This window comes from Lates calcarifer, linkage group LG21, assembly GCF_001640805.2.
Source record: "Lates calcarifer isolate ASB-BC8 linkage group LG21, TLL_Latcal_v3, whole genome shotgun sequence".
NCBI classification, from domain to species: Eukaryota; Metazoa; Chordata; class Actinopteri; family Centropomidae; genus Lates; species Lates calcarifer.
Genome location: NC_066853.1, coordinates 10756940 through 10775726, shown reverse-complemented (window position 1 = coordinate 10775726; position 18787 = coordinate 10756940). Strand labels below are relative to the sequence as shown.

The 18787-nt window shown below is 41.5% G+C and overlaps 1 protein-coding gene across 1 annotated transcript; it reads right to left on the bottom strand.

Annotated features, from left to right (window-relative positions):
* Positions 1–1390: 1390 nt before the first annotated feature.
* si:ch211-235m3.5 (BICD family-like cargo adapter 1) lies at positions 1391–17074 on the bottom strand. Its single transcript, XM_018681218.2, has 10 exons — positions 16592–17074; positions 14467–14682; positions 8521–8640; positions 7247–7393; positions 6442–6624; positions 4738–4902; positions 4056–4133; positions 3472–3584; positions 3181–3301; positions 1391–2437 (listed from the first exon to the last, which is right to left on the bottom strand). Exons 1-10 carry the CDS (start codon positions 16835–16837, stop codon positions 2195–2197), a joined length of 1632 nt encoding a protein of 543 aa, XP_018536734.1. The 5' UTR covers positions 16838–17074; the 3' UTR covers positions 1391–2194.
* Positions 17075–18787: the final 1713 nt, after the last annotated feature.

Genomic DNA, 18787 nt, shown 5'->3' with positions numbered 1-18787 from the left:
CAGGGCAAAATTTGTTGTTATTTCCCAAGGCACCAATCAGTAGTGTCGAGATTACTGAATTGATAAGAGGACTGACAGAACATTAACTGGCGAAAATGTTTTTTATTTTCTTAAATGAATTTTGAAGCAAAAATGAAATGTTAACTGACAAGCAATTTGACTATTTTAACTTGGGCTTCAGAGAATAATGACAGACATTTTTCACGGTTTCTGACATCTTATACACAACATAATAAATTGATTAGTAAGAAAATAATTATCGGATGTACTGATAATGAAAATAATTTTTGGTGCAGCCTTACAGTTCTCCTATGATGGAATAATAAAGCTTTTTGTGTTTGTTAATTACTTGAAAGAGAGAGGAAAATAAAAGCAATCCGATAAAACACAACATTTCATTCACTTTATATAATAATTATGTAGACCCCAGTGATGTGGAGTAAACCTGGCACAGTTGCCTGTTTTACCTGGTACAGCCTTGATCATGCTGATGAGTGATGAGATAGATGATCAGTCTTTCTTTCTTTCTTTCTTTCTTTATTTATTTATTTATTTATTTATTTATTTATTTCTTCTCTAGACAACACTGACTGTGCGAGGTCATTTAGCGACATCTATTCTACTTGGACTGTAAGTTTTCTCTGAAGCTTGTAGTGTTTGCTGATCATCAGCAGAGGGCAGCAGCAGACTGCATCTCTGTCTTGGTGATTAACCAGGGTTAAGCGGTCTACTACTACTAGTTTTCCACATAATCATGCAGAGGTCCTACGCTATCATCACTGAAATGAATACTCGGGACTGAATGTCACACACGATTAAACCAGAAATTAATGAGTTAAAGCAGACAGTTAACAGACATTAAAACAGAAATCGGACAGAGACACCCAGTGTGTGTGTGAGTGTGTGAGGAGATTGGTCTATGTGAGAAGTGTCTTGAAAGTCAGTGTCAAAGGAATTGGCGTATATGTGCGGTATTTGCACTAAATGCTTTGGACACGTTTTTAATCTGTGTATTTGTTAAACAATCTCAGTGTCATGGTCATCCTAGGTCCAGTGCTGCATTTTGATATTGTACAGGAGAAAATTCGTTCAAACTCTAAATTGAAGACATTTTTCAGTTCTCCATTGAGAAAAAAAGATTGACTTTCTCACATTCTCTTCATAAGACAAAGAGAGACAAGAAAATTACAAGAGTGATAAACTACAATGTTTCTAGAGCTAGGTCACCCTGTGTAAATAACTTGAGAACTAATTGAGTGCCTCTTGTCACTGGCCCGGCAGCTGATCAATTCACCTATTCCATATTGATATTCTGGACACAAACACACACACACACACACACACACACACACACACACACACACACACACAACAAAAAACACACAAAAACTGAGAGGATTAGTTGTTTTTATGAAATTACTCAACAGTCATTCCAGATGTGGTCAGTCAAGACAGCTTAGGACACAACACAGTTTGAACTAAGCAGCTTCAATATTGAACACTGAATCACAGAACATACACATACAGTACATGTGCATACAGTACACCAAGTTATCATTCAGAGAACATAATAGGTATTTATTTTTTAAAAAACAACAAAAAAAGAAATTATAAAAATAATAGCGTTCTCAGTGTACATGACGTACAGTGTTATACAATCAACATGCTTTCACCTCTTAATTCTCACATCCAACTTGGTATGTAAAGACAAAAACTCAGTACAGTTACAAATGAAGTGTGTGATCATTTATTTCCTGACTGATTTTTCTCTTTGATCGGTGAAGATAAATAATCCAAACATACTCATACTCATCTACACCTACAGTATTATGTATACCATATAAAGTCTCAGACAGAAAGACATTCATAATATTACAAAATAAGGCACAATATTTACAGACTCAAGCAAACCTTCATGTGTAATTCTGTGAAAATTCTAGTGCTCCAAGTTGTCACAGTTTAGGTTTTAGGAAGGCTCAGCCTCTCAGTGAAATGTGTTTCAGTTAAGTGTCTGTTTGACAAGTCTTTGTCCGTTGTGGCTCTGTTGTTCGTCACTGAATTAAGTGTTTTTTATGGCTCTTTTGCACCATACATGATGGACAGGGAGGTTTACATGTGACTTCCCCCCATCCTCTCCTCCAGGTACCTCCTCCTCCTCAGCACTCAGGAGGTAGTTGCAGAGCTTGGTGTTCCTTTACTTGCCATACTGCACTCCTTTGCCACGTCTTAACCAGTCCCTCCAGGGTGACTGGGTTTTGTCTTGATCAGCGTCTGAACTCCAGGTTGAGGATGAGGTGGAGGACTGACGCGACCAGGTGGGAGTCGTCCTGCTGGGCCTGCGGAAGAACGACATGCCATTGGAGGCGGGCTTCTTCTGAGGCTGCTCGGACTGCTGCTGAGTTCTGAGCTGCTGGTTGATGATGATCTGGATGTCGTCCTGAGGAAAGGTGGAGGGGAAGAGGAAATGAGCAGGAAGTCTGAGGCTCAGTGGCTCCATCTGGTGTCTCATGTTGGTCAAGAACAGCACACTGACTGTTCTCAATCATATAATTACTTTAGCTGCTCCTATATACTATTCAGCTCAGTGTATCTGATGGCTTGTAAATATGCCTGTACATTTCTAGGCCGATCTCTGCATGTATGTTTCCTCCATCTGAGTGATTTCAGCCTTTCAGGAGTGAACAGCATATTTTTGCTTTCAGCTAACAAACATGGTCTCTCCAGAAAACTAACAAGTGTTTTGGTCTAAATATTATCTGCATCATCGTCACCAAAGCACAAGAGATCAGACCCTCCAGCAGATGGCTTGGCTTGGCATAGTGAATCAGCAGCAGAAGGACGCATGGACAGAGACACCTGCCGTTCATATCCCTCCAGACTGACAGGACTGAGAGGGATGTGGCTGCGTCTGTCTCTGACCTCCCACTGAAGACACTCAGACTGAGATACACTCACCTCCTGTCTATCATCTATCACTAAACTGCAGACAGCATACCTCAAACTGCGATTTTTAATCAGTGCTATTTTAGAACTTAAAGGTGTACATTAAATATACTGATTAAAGATTTAAGGTGCAGAAAGATTTGAAGACCATAAGATAGAGATGATTTAGGGAGCTGAAGGATATAGTAGACTGGAAATGAAGGATGAAAAGCATGACAGAGAAACAGGGACTCCCACCTGCCAGGCCTCCAGCTCCTGAGACAGTTCCAGTTTACGTTGGATGGCCTCTAATAACTGGTTGTTCAGGGACATCATATCATTTTTACTTCTCACCAACTCGACCTCCATCAGGTTTTTCCTACCAAGAAACGATGAAAACTCTTCAGTCACTTCACTGTCATGTGCAAAGATGTTTTACAAGCAGGATGTTCAACCTTGTCATCATTTCTATTTGTAGACAGAGAATTGCATCTGCATATATTTAACATAATTTGCACTGAGAATTCTGAAAAATAATGAGCTCCTCACTTGGCTATGGCTTCATCTCGGTCTCTGATGGCCTGTTGGACGACCTCAGCTTGTCCCTGTACGCTCTGCAGCTTCTGCCTCAGCTCAGCATTTTCCTGCTGCAGCTGGACGTTCTGGAGGAGGAGGACATGAATAGTGTTAAGACCACTGTGTAAAACTTACTGAATATACAGCAATGTGAAATGTTCCCTTTAAAATGTTCTGTTTTATTACTTTGAATCTTTTTATTGCTCTGTACCTTTTTCCTAATGTAATAAAATAGAAACTTTAAAGGGAGAATTTAATAGTGGTGTGAATCCTTGGATGTCAGAAAGAAAGATGTGCTGACTAAAAAAGTTTTAAAATGAAAAGACCTCTGTCAGTGATGCAGTATAATATTTTATTTATGTCAATTAAAGTTGGCAACAGACAAAAAAAAGAATAAAAGTCCTGTAAAAATGCACTCAAAGGTCACTGAATCTGTCTATGACACTAAGATGGATTACAGTAACAAGGTCAATCCTGGCACAACCAAATCCTAACATAATGAGCCGCCACAGGTGCTGCCCCTCCCTGACAGACGTGTTTGTTCAACTCTGGGTTACCTGATCTCTCAGCTCCTGCGCTGCGCTTGGATTCCCACACTGATCACCCGTCTTGTCCACAAAAGCCCAATTCAGCTCCTGGGACAGAGACATTAACAAAGAGATCAGGTGTTGGCCGTGCGTTTCACAGAGTTTTACACCAAAAGCAGTTTCTGTGGTGCTGGCCTATTTGCATGGTGCTCCGATGGAGGAGGAGGAGGAGGCTGGGCAGGGATATTTAGTTACAGTGGTAAATGCATGTTACCAGTCTGAAAGGTCTACAAACGCCATGAGACACAACTGGACAATTATATGCGCCCGCTCATGGAAAACAGAGGTTTAGCAGAGCATAAACTATCAGTATCAACTGCAACAATTCATTGACATCCTTTGGATAAACAAGGCCACACAGTTCCTCAGCACAGTTCAGTGCGATGACACTGTAGTGCCACCTGCAGCCACTAGGGGGCAGATAAGCCAACAGTGGATAAATGAATGAATGTGGTATGTGAGTCAACTGCTTACTGAATCCATAAACAATATACTCTACATCTACTGTAATTATATATGGTTTAAAAATGTATAAAACATAAAATGAACAATGTAACATTTCCGTCTTCTTTTGATTCAAACAACAATGTCAGTCCTTTCTTTGCATTTCCTCTCCTCCCTCACTTGCTCTTTTCTTGTGGCTCTCACTCACCTCAGGGCTGGATGCCTGTGCAAGGGTTTGGGCCACTCCCTTCAGCCTGTGCAGCATGGCCTGCAGGTCCTCCTGTTGATCCAGGACCCCTGACCTCCCTGAGCCGTTCACCTTCTGGGTCAGTGGAAGCAGTAGCTGAAGGATGGACCCCATTTCTTGCATTATCTAAGTACAACAGGAAAGGAGGCATGTTGATTTATGTTGATTATGACTTTCATTTTTAACTTGACTATTACCTTTCTGAATATATGGCTAGAACTAGGTAGTTTGAGGTTTTGGGTTACTTTTACAACACAATTGGTGTAGCTTAGAGGCTGACACTGTATAGTTGGCCTACATGAGGAGAGCTAATGTTTCAGATGTTCTAATGTAAAACCTGACAAAGATACTGAGCCAAAAACAAGATGTTTTTTTCCTCTATTCCCTTCAGCATTATATTCTCTTCACATATCACATCTCAAGTGACATCAATTATTTACACCCGGGGAGGTGCAAGCATTACCTCATCACTTTATTTAACTTCCTTGAGTCAAATAAATCACATGATGATTATGATCTCACTGTAACTTATCAGAGAAATCTGCACAGGTTAATTTTAGTAGAGGAGATAATCGTATAATATTTTATGATAAGGTTACAGACACAGGTGTGTGCATGTGCTGAAAGGCTGTTAAACGAGGAAACTCTCGTACAATGTGGTCGTGACAAACAGGAAACAGTGAATGACTCACGAGCGCGGTTATACATCAGACTTTCCTGCTGGAACAAAACAATAACAGTAGACACCCAGAGAGAGTTGGCTTCACTGTCAGTTTTCCTGCTCTCTGCCAGGCATAATTCAAACGTGTGTCTTCTGCAACAAGACAACATCTGATATTTGTTTGCAGTCTCCTCACTTTGAAAAACCAGGACCTTCACGCCTTCTCCTCACAGAATGCCTTCTTGCATCAAACACAAGTCATACTGTCGTGGTGAACTTGCACAAAAGTGTTCTGTCAGCTCCCTCTGACGACGTTCATACATATTTGAAATTCAACTCATAGATGATGTTGATGATCCGGTGCAGTTATTGTACTTATCTTTCAGGAAAGATATTCTAAAATTTGGCTTTCCAGTCATCACGGGAAGGCAATTTCCCCTCAGAACATACATGAATCATTGTGGGCAGGGCTACAATAGAACAAGCCCCAAAACTAACACTTGCCAACCACAGTATGGAGACAGAGTCAGTGCAGCCGGTCCCACACTAAACTTTCTGCGGTTAAAGTGCTTGGTTGAATTTACAGCATCTCTGCCTTGTAGTCAAGGCTGGCTGTATTTGTTGCATTGTTCAAATAATCTGAGAATTTCTTACTTCTGGGCAGAGACACGCTTTCATTTTGCACTACTTTACAGCCTTCACTGTAACTGTGTTAGAAGAAGAAGAATGAAAGTTTTTCTCAAGCTCACCTACTTCTCCTTCAATATATATTGTAATACAGTGCATTTTCTGGAAAATCAATTGAGAAGTATTTGCTGCTGGAAATGTAATTTCCCCGAGGGAGTCATCCCAAAGAGGATCAATAAAGTCCGTCTAAGTCTAAGTCTAAGTCTAAGCTCACTGACACAAGATTTCAGCCAAATTTTCTGCTGGCAAAACATTTTAATAAAGTGGGGTCTGACTGTGTTAAACAGTAATCTGCACAAGTCCTGCTGCTTCTGTACCTCTTCTTTGCCGACCCCCAGCCCCACCGTCTCCAGGCTGCTCTCCAGCTCGGATAGCAGGGAGGCTTCTCCGTGGCTCCTGGCTTCCTGCAGGGACACCTCCTCCTGAAGCTCCTCCACCTGGGCCTGCAGCTGCTGCGAGCGACCCCGCACCACCTCCACCTCCTGCCATGCCTCAGCTAGCTGAAAACACAAGGAGGAACGCGCACGTGTGAACAATCACGAGTATGAACGTATGTGGATACAGAACCCGCAGACACAAGTGTGAGTCTGATGTTAACAAGTCCAGCAAACAAAAGAGATTAAGATAACATCATGAATTCTAATGGATAATACAGGGAATTGACAGAAGGAGATAGTTATGATAACACAAAAGTGTTTTCAGGCTGGGCCAACTGTGCTCTTTAAAAGCTGTCATGGGACACCAGTGCAAAAACATAACGTTCAAGTGCGAGAAAAATCCTGACGTGCCAGATTCCAGCCTCCAGCCCAACATGAAACTAGACGAACATGAGTGGAATCCAGAATTGCGAGGGAAAGTTACAATGACAGGGATGAGGTGATTGTTTAGCAATGCTTTCCACAATCCCGCCGAAACCCAGGCCGCCAGGCAGGGCATAGAAAATCCCTTTGTTATTGAGGCTCTCCCATTCATTCACCAACTGCACTGAGCTGTTTTGTGTTGCCTGCTGTTACAATGAACACAAATGAGTGTGTATTTACTTTGAAGAAAGAGTGAAGCTCTTGGTGTGTCTGTGTTGGCTTGCCTGTGTGTTTTCGGGATGTAATGTATTTGTATATGTACCTGCTGGCTGTGCTGCTGGTTGAGTTGGTCATGCAGAGCCAGACGTGTGTGTAAAGAGGCCAAACTCGCCCTCAGCTCAGCGTTTTCTTCACACACACTCTCCAAACGCTTCTCTAGCACCTGCTCCTTCTGGGTGAGACGCAAAACCTGGAAGTACACACACAGACACAGATAACTTAAGACTTAAATATGACAAAAGGTTATTTCTTCTCTGAAAGGAAAACTCACACCCAGTGTTCCCTTGCACCACACACCATTAATATTTGGGAGATGGGTGGATGATGGATTGTCTATGTTGAATCCCTAATTGAAAAGACTAATAATCATCAGGGGAAGTTCTGTGAAGTTTGGTTTCATTTTTAACTTTATATAACCAGGGGTACATTGATTTTGCTATGTCAAGTCATGATCTATGTGACAAAAGAATACATATACTCACAGTAATAGTAATCATTAATTTGTATACACAAGAAAAATTGTTTCTTCCTCATTAAGTTAATTAGTTTATTAATTAGTAAAGTTTTTTTACACCAACATGATTCATTTCAAATTCTTAAAGTGTTAAGGAGTTACAGCAATTTCTGGCAAATCAGTGTTTCCTTGTTAACATGCAAATTTATACAGAAATGTGCTAATCAGACAATTTATACCATATGGGCTACCTGAGGTGTAAGTATGAAGTTTCTATCTGTTGCTTTTGAGTTAACATGTTCACAAGAATCTGTCTGAGAGTAACAGAGTCAACGAGTCACATTCAAAGAGTCACAGAGTAACAGCCACAGAGGAACAGATGCCACTGTGATGATCCAAAGTCCCACATACTGCGTACCGTGCTGGCCAGACATAAAAATGATTATTTTATAATGAGGTGATGTTGCAACATATTCACTGTCCTTCTTTGTGCTTTTTTGTGTTGACTGCTCTTTGATTTTTTACTGTAAGATTTAGTCTTGTGTTATTTTGTGCATTCTCAGCCAAAGATTTTCCTCTGTAAATGACACTAAACTGAAGAGTAGGTGAGATGAACCAGCAGCTGACACTGCAATCATCATCTCAGAAAATGTAACATGAAAGTACATACAGACAATCTGTAGCGCAGTGTGCAGTGTGCAGTGTGCTCTGGTCATGGTGTCCCTGTGAGTACATGATGCTCTCAAGACCAGAAAGATTTTAATCAGGACATCCTTTTATCGCAACAGTTACACTTTAGATTAGCTTTGGTTTGGTTGCAGCATGTGGTGGAACATGTAGCATGATTGTGCATGGTAGGTTACCTGCTCCCTCATGGCACTGATCAGCTCCTCATCCTGCGGCCTGTTGTGGCTTCCTTTTTGCTGGAGCTCCTGTTTTAGAGCCTGCAGTTCGCTGGACATGGCCCTCTCCACCTCCATCGCCTGCACACACAAATACACATGAGAGAAAACACAAACACACAACATTCACAAATGGTATAAAAGAAAATTGCATTTCTTTTTTACACAAGGAGTGTTTAAGAAACAGATTTAAGCACACTCAGCCAGAAATAAAATCATGACCAAAATAAGTGGAATCGTACACGTGTATCAGTCAACGTGAAACAAAGCTCGCCTGAGGCATGAGCTTTAAGAGGATGGAAACCACAATTTTGAATCTAAAAATAGCCAAATACATAGCAGGAGGACTCTCTGAGATAAAGTCCTGTAATCTAGACAGTGATGAACAAAAACATAATATGATACCAGCCTGAAAGGACGGTATTAGGTGACTAGAATTGAGAATGTTTGGTATTATTCTTGCTGTGGGCCCTTCACCGCCCTTCAGAGGAACTGCTGGTGTGTTTCTGTAACCCAGTGGTTCCTAAGCTATAGATCTCAATGGCATCCAAAGATAAAATCTGGGCGGGCATAATAAAGAGATGAAAGTAGTAAGAAAGACAAAAATACGCGTTGCCTTTTTTGATGTACAATACTGGCTATTTTCAGCTCTTCAAGCCTCCAAGAAGGAAAAATAATATTTTTGTTGAACTGCTCAGAACATGCATGTCCACACATGGAAGCCATATTGGCTAATTCAAAGGGTAATTTTAATTTAGCAGCTGACAGCAATGGACCAAGAAGAGTAGCAATGTGCCAGTTAGCAAACATGGCTATAAAGGACAAAGAACCAAACTTGCCTCTGCAAATTTTATGGGGAACAAAACACATTCATCATGTTCATTGGGCCTCAAGGCGACATATATCGACATAACTTTATTTACAAGAAAACTCCAATGGGTGCCTTTAATAGATCATAAGCCAAAAAGATGGAAATGACCACAAAAAGCAACATGATCCATCAAAAGAAAAGGGAAACATTAGCCAGCCACTGACAAATCACGTCTCAAGTGGTATATTAATTTCTCGTCTGTTTTGTTGGGGCTCTTCTTGTTTCTCCTAAAATCATCCGCTGCTGTGCCAGTTCTAAAGCTGCAGCAAACAACCCATCACACGCCCACCAACCCCCCTCCCGCGTCCTGTCTCGGACCCTCAATTCCCTTTACTCAGCAGTTTTGGCGGGCCCCTGTCAGGTCCCATCACCACCACATAATACAAGATGAAAGACTGGCCTCTGCGGCAGATGGAGTGGAGGGCTTCTTGGTCTTGCCGGCAACATCACCGCACCACATTAGACAACATGTGGCGGAGAGTGAACTTGGACATCGGGAGGGCGAAGTGGAGGGGCCAGCTTGTGTGTACGTGTTTTGTAGGAGTGTGCGTAGGAAGTGAGGCAGGCGTGAGGGCTAAAATTAGTGGGAAGTGCGTGTGTGTGTCTGAGAGTAAAGCATGCACTGATGGACAAAAACAAAACGTAGCATGCAGACACACTATGAGGACGAGAAGGGAGTGAGGAGTGGGGGGCTTTAAAGATGAACACGAGTCGTCATTACTGCTGCCTCGTCTCGTCAACACGGGCCTCTTCCACAATAGAGGCAGCGACCCACTGAGAATCACCAAAATAGGAGTGGAAGGAGGACGCTCCATTTGGTAGAGACACAAAGATGACATCCCCTCACACCGACCCCCACCCCCAGGCCTCAGGCCTTCGCCAACCCAAACACTGAGGTATCTAACAGCTGACTACCCCAGCTATAGCCGAGCCCCTCGGGGGAGCATGCTGAAAAGATGGCTTTCCCCTGGGATGATTGGATGTTTGGGTATGAGGGGCAACATCAAAAGAGCAAATGAAAGATTTATATCTCCCTGCAATGTATATTGTCTTTTCCTTTTTGTTTATGAGCTGGGTGATGCTGCAGGAGGGAGCAGAGGTCACAGGGGGAGCTTGGGCGTCTCCTTTTACAATAACGGAAATCCACAGTGAGGGATTTGTCACAGTTGTCCAATAACACACTGTGATCCATGGGCAGGGAAGGTGATCACGTATCACTGGGTGGAAAGCAGGAGGTGAAAAGTTGACATGACATAGTAAAAGACCAAATTACCAAATGTTTAGTTTATGCCCAGTAAACTATTTGGGCAATGACTAGTGATTATTTTGATTATTAACTAACCTGATGCTTTTTTCAATATATCAATCAATCAATATATTAAATTTAGACAAAAGTCGAAAAATAGTAGAGCTTCACCAATGAGTCAATTAATTGATTAGTTGATCAACAGAAAACTGAAAACAGCACCTATTTTGATAATGAAATATAATTTTTTTTTTTTTTAGCAAAAACACCAAATATTTGCTGGTTCCAGCTTCTCAAATGTGATTTTATGCTTTTTGCTGAAACTTGATAGTAAAAAGTGAAACAATAAACTACTCAGAGCCCAAGGTAACCAGAAATATCCAGCTGACTATCAAGCAAAAAAAGCATAAAATCCTCACATTTAAGCTGAAACCTCCACATTTTTTTAAAATATTTTTGCATTTAGAAAATCACAGTAACAATTAACTGATAATGAAAATAGTTATTGGTAATTACGTTCCTGTCACCTGATCATTTCATGCTCTTCAAAATATTGGAAAAACCTGCAACGTGGTACATCTAACAGCTCCACAAAACTGCAGCCTCCACAATGATCCTTAAGTCAACACCTCTCTAAAACAGTCTCATTCTAACCTTCATGAAGGAGGATTTACTGCAGCACTGTTGTATCAGACTCCATTAGTTTTAGCTTGCTGTCCCTAATAAACTGGTAAGAGCAGTGTGTGTTATTTGGCTCTCCAGTCTGACTGTTTTCATCCTGACTCAAAGTCAAACCACAAATATTCTTTTATTAAAGTGCTGTGATAATGCAGGTTAACCATTGACTGTGGCATAGCTTCATGTAACCGTAAAAATGAATCAGCATTACCAGAACCTGTTTGGTGATTGATGGTTATATTTAGTTTAACTGACACAGAGCCAAACACATGCCCCAAACTTACCTTCAGGGCTGTATTATTTACTTCTTCAGAGTTGATTGAATGACTCTACCCAATTAATAAACCATTTTATCAGAAAGTCCAACTTATCGCCGTCTAATCATACTCCCTCTCCTGCCTGGTATTTCTTCCACAGAAGATCTGTTTATATCTAAATTTCTAATTCACTGATAAAGTTGAGGCTGTGAAACATTTTCTTGCTCAAGAGTGGAACTAAATCAGCAAAGTCTTATTTTTTTTCCTGCAGTGTAATTAATGTAATAACCCTCTGGCTCAGCAGAATCTCATTCCATGCTGTTAAACATTTAGAGATTGCCTGGAAATTCACTCCTCAAACTGAGTCGAGTGTTGAGTCAGATACAAGAGAAACTCTCGAGTTAAGTGTTCTCAGCTGTTTGTTTTTTTTTTCCCAGAAGCAGGACTGATAACATTTGTAATGTGATCAGAAGAAAAACACCCTGACATCATTCAGTGCTCTCAGACATTTTAACACTCGCTCTTCCTGCACCTTAGCCGCTGTTTAAACAGTCACCATGTGACTGAGTCTGGCACACGTCAACATTGTTTTTGTGCAGCCGTTCCCTCAAACACACCGGGACTGAGAGTCGTAGCAAATCTTTCCTCTCTCACATCAGCAGCTTTGCTTTGCCCTTGTTGGTGAATGTGATGAATTCTTTCTCTCTCAGGTTTCTGTAGTCCTCCTCCAGAGTCCTGTTGCACTCTAGTTACACTCTCACAATTAGGATATAGTGTTTCGAGCTCTTTGAAACCTGCTAGTGCTTCATTATATGTCAGAGTCAACAAAAATTCTGCTCCAAAAAGCCAAGAATTGGAACAATTAGTCGAATAATTGATTAGACCACAGACCAAATTATTCAGCAGCAGTTTTGTTAATCAATTAATCATTAGAGTAAAGCAGAAATGCCCAAAACTTGATGATAGAACACAAAATGTCTCAGGGTTTTGGACTGCTGGTCGGACAAGTGAAGACATGTTTATTGAAAAGACAATCAACAGATTCACAATGATCATTTATTGCAGCCGTACTGAAGCCTGATCAGGACACACAGAGCAAAATCTCATATCCCAGTCATAACTGTGGGAGCGCCTGTACAAACACACTCACAATCACAGAAATACGAACACAACTCACCACACCTGGCAGCAGAGCAACGGAGGCAGCGGTACCCTTCACCACGTCTGGCAAAGACACGTCAGACATGAAGCTTCTTCACGCTCTGTTTCTTTCCTCAGAGCATTCACTCTCTTCTCTCACATTTACAACCACAGAGACTCCAGAGTTGCCCACGTCTGATGCCGGGCAGCCAAATAAAACACACACACACACACACACACACACGCACCCACCACCACACACACTTCCTTCTCCTTGAACAGCCCAAACAGAGACAGCACCTTTTATCTAAATTGACTTTTTCCTGAACTTCTAGGGAGTCGGTTTCCTTCAGCTAAAGTCCTTCAGCTTGACCACAAAGGGAAGGAGGGGGGAGAGAAGACACTCACAGTTCCTTATTCAGCGGACCTTGACTCTTGGGAGGGTGCACGCCGCTGTTTGGATTCATTTTTAACTTTGTGAGCTCTAGGTTTGATGATCATTTTGAAGCAACACAGGGAAGTGCTCTACCGAAGGATCAGTCAGATGTAAATTAACACGACACGACTGCAACATTTCGCAAAACAATCCCTGTTTTCTCAGGCTGGAAAAATACTCAAGGTTGTACAGCTGCATGATCCAATAGTAGCTCCTCCACGTTAACTGATAAGAGGCTGTAAAATACATCACCAGTTTGATTTTCCTCAGCAGTGTACACTGTTTTCTTAGGATCAAACGCTGAGGATCATAAATGTGTGACTTTAACACACATACACTGATTCTGATTCAAATCATCTGTACAGTATGTTGCCACAGCTCTTGTCCATTATATCATACGAGCACACAAGTTAAACATTAACTTCAGTTTACTAGATAAACTGGATCTGGTTTAACAGATCATTCACGCAGAGCTGCAGCTAATGATTAGTTTCATAATCAAGTAATCTGCCAATTTTTATTAATTAATCAATTCATGTTTTAGTCTACACAATGTCAGAGAATAGTGTTCTGTTGAATGTTTATTACATTTATTATTTACTAAAGAAAAAAGTCAATGACCAGCAGTAGTAACACGTTTCAGCTATATTCCCATGCGTTGAATTCTTTTCCACCAAACTAACAAACATGACTGACTGGAATTGAAGAAAGTGAAACCAGCGTCTCTCTCCAGACTTTCCTTCCTCTGTCCTAGATCTCAAAATCACATCATGGCAGTAGCTCTCCCTCGCCCTCTTGTTTACATATTATTTCCATCCTGCGTCACAGTGCCATGGATCATTTGCTTCAGATCAACAACTCAGACTTGGTTTCATAGTTTCTGACAAACCAGCTTCCACTCCTGTCTCTTCTGGCCAGATGAAAACTTCTTATTACTGAAGCTTGTACAGTGAGGAGCAGTTTTGCCATGGCCTTGTTCTGAGTTTTTAAACAGCCTGAGAGTCTGGCCTTGCTGTAGAACAGATCTGACTGAGTCAGACTGATACCTTGCACAGAACACAGAGTTTCAGCATGTGGATTGGGTGACAGCCTGTCTTATCAAGTTCGACTCAGAGGGCCTGCAGCTTTGGATCCGCTGCAGGTGTTTGTTTCACCAAGGCTCAGTTACCTGTCACAGCCGGGGGCGGGGCTTTCTTTGTACCCAGCTCTATAGTTCACCCTCCTTTTAAATAATGCAGACACCTTAAAATAAAAACTACCATCTATATGTGGGACTCACCGTATTGAGCTCCTCCCTGAGTCGCTGCGTGTGCTCGCTGTGCTCCAGCTGGGCTCGACTCTTGTCCCTCTCGGCCTCGCTGAGCGCCTGGGTGAGCCGCTCCACCTGGGCGCTCAGGTCCCTCACATCTCTCTCCAGGTCCAACACCTGGCTCTCCCACTGGGACTGGCAGCCCTCCAGCTTCAGCCGCAGCTCATGCCTGCCCTGCTCCAGCTCCTAAACAGATGTTGGTGGAAAAGATTCATGTCTTAATGGGTGACGGTGGGAATATCACTGAGGGACAACAAAAGTCCAGTTAGGTTGAGCCACAGTTCATTCAACATGTTTGTACGGTGTGTTGCTTTGAAACCACAGTGCCAAGAAATGATACTTGTTGGCAACCGGATGTGACAACAACAAGGTATTGTTTTGGAAGGAATCTGAGAGACAGAATGCAACAATGAGCCTCATTCAGTCGTGTAAAGGATCAAAACAAACAAACAGTTTGTCCTACTGCAGTAAAATATCAAATCTGTTTTTATATATTCCATTACAGCTGAAACGATTAGTCGACAAGTCTACGGTCAGAAAATTAATCTACAACTATTTTGATAATTGATCAATTGTCTGAGTTATTTTTCTAGCAATGTGAGGGCGTCCCCTCAGGGCCTTGGGACGCTTTATACACTTACATAGACCAAGTGATCAATTAACTGACAAAATAATCTGTGGATGAATAGATAATGGAAATATCTATATGCACCTTGCTAGCAAGGCCAATCAGATAAGTTCTTGACATATCTTCATGTCACTTTGCACTGTGATTTAAGTTGTAGTCACACCTGATAAGAGTTAAGACTGAACATCTGAAGGAGACATCAGCATTCACCCTGAGAAAAGCAATGAGGTCATTATTCAGTCTGTCATAACCTCTCAGGTGTACGATGCGGCGTAGCAGACAACGGCTTCACACAACAAAGACAAACACAGCTAACACAGTTGCAGACAGCTTGATTTCACCTACTGCCTTTAACCTCACCACTGTCAGGCTGGATTTATCCTGTTGTTTTGTTGACATTTATCAAATTTGGAGAATCATCACTCAAGTCATGTCACAGTGCTTTTAGGGGGATCCCAGCAAATCTGTGCACCTCACTGCTGCAGCTCTCTCCTTGTATTAGAAGAAGATAACTGCTAATACCTCATGGGGAGTTAATGTCTTACAAGTAGGTTGCCAGTTTCTTACACAACCTGGGAGGGTAGCTTGCCTGAGGAACATTTCAGTGCAGACATGTCTCTTATGACAGAAATACTTTTGAAGTCAGATCTTTTCAAGAAGCAAGGAAAAAGACAGCACGAGGCGAGCACAGAGGCATGAGCCTTATCACACTTTATCACACTTGTGATGCAGTGATGCAGCAAGGTGACATGAAACAAACTTCTCTGCCTGTTTACACTGCAGTATATGAATGGAGCTGCTTTGGCAATGGTAATGGGAATTATTCTATACATTTCCTATGAATACTTAACACATAAATTGTTGGAATATAGGCTACTGAATGATGCAGCTATGATATTATAGCTCATTCTGGTTCTGACCACATCAATGTCCATTTTTTCCATTATTTTTTCACATTTCAAGTCATTTATATCTCTCTCTATCAACTAAGTAGAGTATTTACAGTTGTCTTTAAGACATTACATTAAAGGAATATACCCAACTGGGAATATTTTTCATATTTTCATCGAATGTATGTCAATAAAAATAACCATATAATCTACGGTCAATATAATTTATGATACATTCTTTGAGAAAAATCAGTATGTTGAGTGTATTCTCTTTACTGGATCTTCACGTTGTTCTCAAAGTTACCCTTTAATCTAATTAGTGGGTAAACTTCACTGCATCTAAAAAAAAAAAAAACAAAACAAAAAAAAAAAAAAAAAATCAGGAAACTTCATTTCATTTTCATCCGCCCTTTTCAAACACCAGCTGTAACCACGTCGTCAAAACTTCTTAAACCATATATTTCTTCGAATAATTTCCATTAAACGCTATTTATTTTATCTCGATGAAGAAAAGACATTGTATATATATATATATATATATATATATATATATATATTAAAGGCAGATTAGTCTTACCTCAAGCTTGTCCGCGTACTGATCGTGAAGTTTTTCGCTCTGTTCTTTCAACTGACGGTTTTCCAGGAGCAATGCGTTTCCCAGCTGGGCTGCCAAAATAACCTCTTCCTCCTTTTGTTTCAAAGCAGCCAGAAGTTCATTGGGGTCTTGATAATCTGTTATTTCCTCCGCTCCGTAGTCGAAGTAGAAATCCTCCTCCAGGTCCATTTTCTTGGACTTAAAGCTCCATTCATCCAGTCGATCCATAACAGTGTAAATTTTGTCTCAACCTCTGAATAAATACTGTGTTGTTGTTGTTGTTGTTGTTTTTTTAAATTATGGTGAAAATACAAGATCGCGCTGTAATAAAGCCAAACACGTGTGGACAAGGTGTCCATCCATAACACCTGACTGCAGCTGCTGCTGACTGAGTGAGCGTCTGGATGTGAATGAGGTTGAGGGTTTCGGCTCTACTGTGAAAGTAGGCTGCTCCCTCTGTCACCGGCAGATGACTGTTTGTCTCCAGGGGGAGTTGGCCTCAGTCACCTGAGCAACTGTTGCCACCCCCTCTATCAACAACCACACTGACACCTGTCCCGACTCAGGGCTCACACTGATACTGTGTCATAAGGGAACATTACACATAGAAACACCTGTATGACGTGGTTAAATCCAATAAACACATCTTTGGGATTTTATTGTGGTGTAGTAGAAAAGATTAACCCTTCAATAAATCTTGACTACAGACACATGCATCTGAACTGACTGCATCACATCTTTGTCAGTCCTCTGCCTGCAAGACAACACTCATCAGCCCAGCAAATATGCCAATTTGGGGCCCATGTGGGCCACAGTAGGCTGCCACTGTGGCCCATTACCGTCGTGAAATGCGGTGCACGTGTGCACACTAAGTAGAATAACCCCCAGGGCTGGCGATAGCGTGGCCTATTGCCAGCATCGGGTTGGGGGGCAGAGCTGCGGAGCCCCCCGCCCAAGGCTGGCAATGCCAAATTTCAGCCATTAGTGGTCAAAAGCAATAAAATAACTCCCACCGCAAAGGATGGTTTCAATCCATCGATCTCTGGGTTGTGGCCCCATCCCACTCCAACCCCCTGTTTCAGGAAGCCATTGCTTTATCCATTAGGCCACTGGGGCTACAAATGATTTCCATTATATGTGTGCAAATCTCCTCCTAGCCATAGTGATGCCTTTGTGGCGTTAAATTCCTGCCTGGCCTTGTACTGCAACCTTCCCTCAGCAACCTGGTGTCAGTGGCATGAGGACACCAAATACAAACAATCAAAGGCGACTTACAGTGCAGAGTGTGAAGGATCAAACCCTGCATGATGCCATGACCTGGACCAGCTTTTGATGGAAATCAGTAGAAATAAAAGCAAAAGTAACAGCTACTGTGAGGAGGAAGATGTATTTCTGCTGCATTTTGCTTCTATAATACGACACATTCCTCTCACCACTGCAGGAGAAAAGAACTAGGACTGATCTACGTGATACTGGAAAATCACAACAGGATAAAATTGTTCGTTTCTAGCAGAGGATGGTTTTGATCCACTGACCTCTGGGCAAACCCACATAGAGCCCACATGGGATTAGTGTGGGTTTTGCCCTGCCCACACTGCCCCACAGTAAACTCACAACTACCCGCAGTGGACCCACACTGGCATGTTTGCTGGGATATACACACCGGAAATGTATTATTGTTCATGAGCAGTACATTTTTGAACCACTTTTATTTCCACACATGTATACAGGTATACATCATGTAGCATTTTCTGAAGGGCATTTTGCCTTGTTATTATACACCAGTGACTTTCCTTACTGTTTGTATGTTTCACCGCTGTATTTGTCTTAATTGTAAAATGTGTAAAATCTTATTTAACTCCTCATTTAACTCAACTATTATTTGTATTTCCCATTTGCTCTCTTTAAAATTAGCCACATCAGCTTTGTGCATTGTATAAAACACCACCAACAACAAAACAAATGTATTTTGATTGCCTTCTGACAAACATCATCATCATCATCATCATCATCATCATCAATCAACATGAAGCCTACTCAGACTGTATACTGAAAAAACCTTGTGTACTATGGCTTTACATTTATATTCTAGGGCACTGTGCCTATAAAAAGTATTCGCCCCCACTTGGAAATATCATGTTTCATTGTCTTACAACACTGAATCAAAGCAGGTTAAGA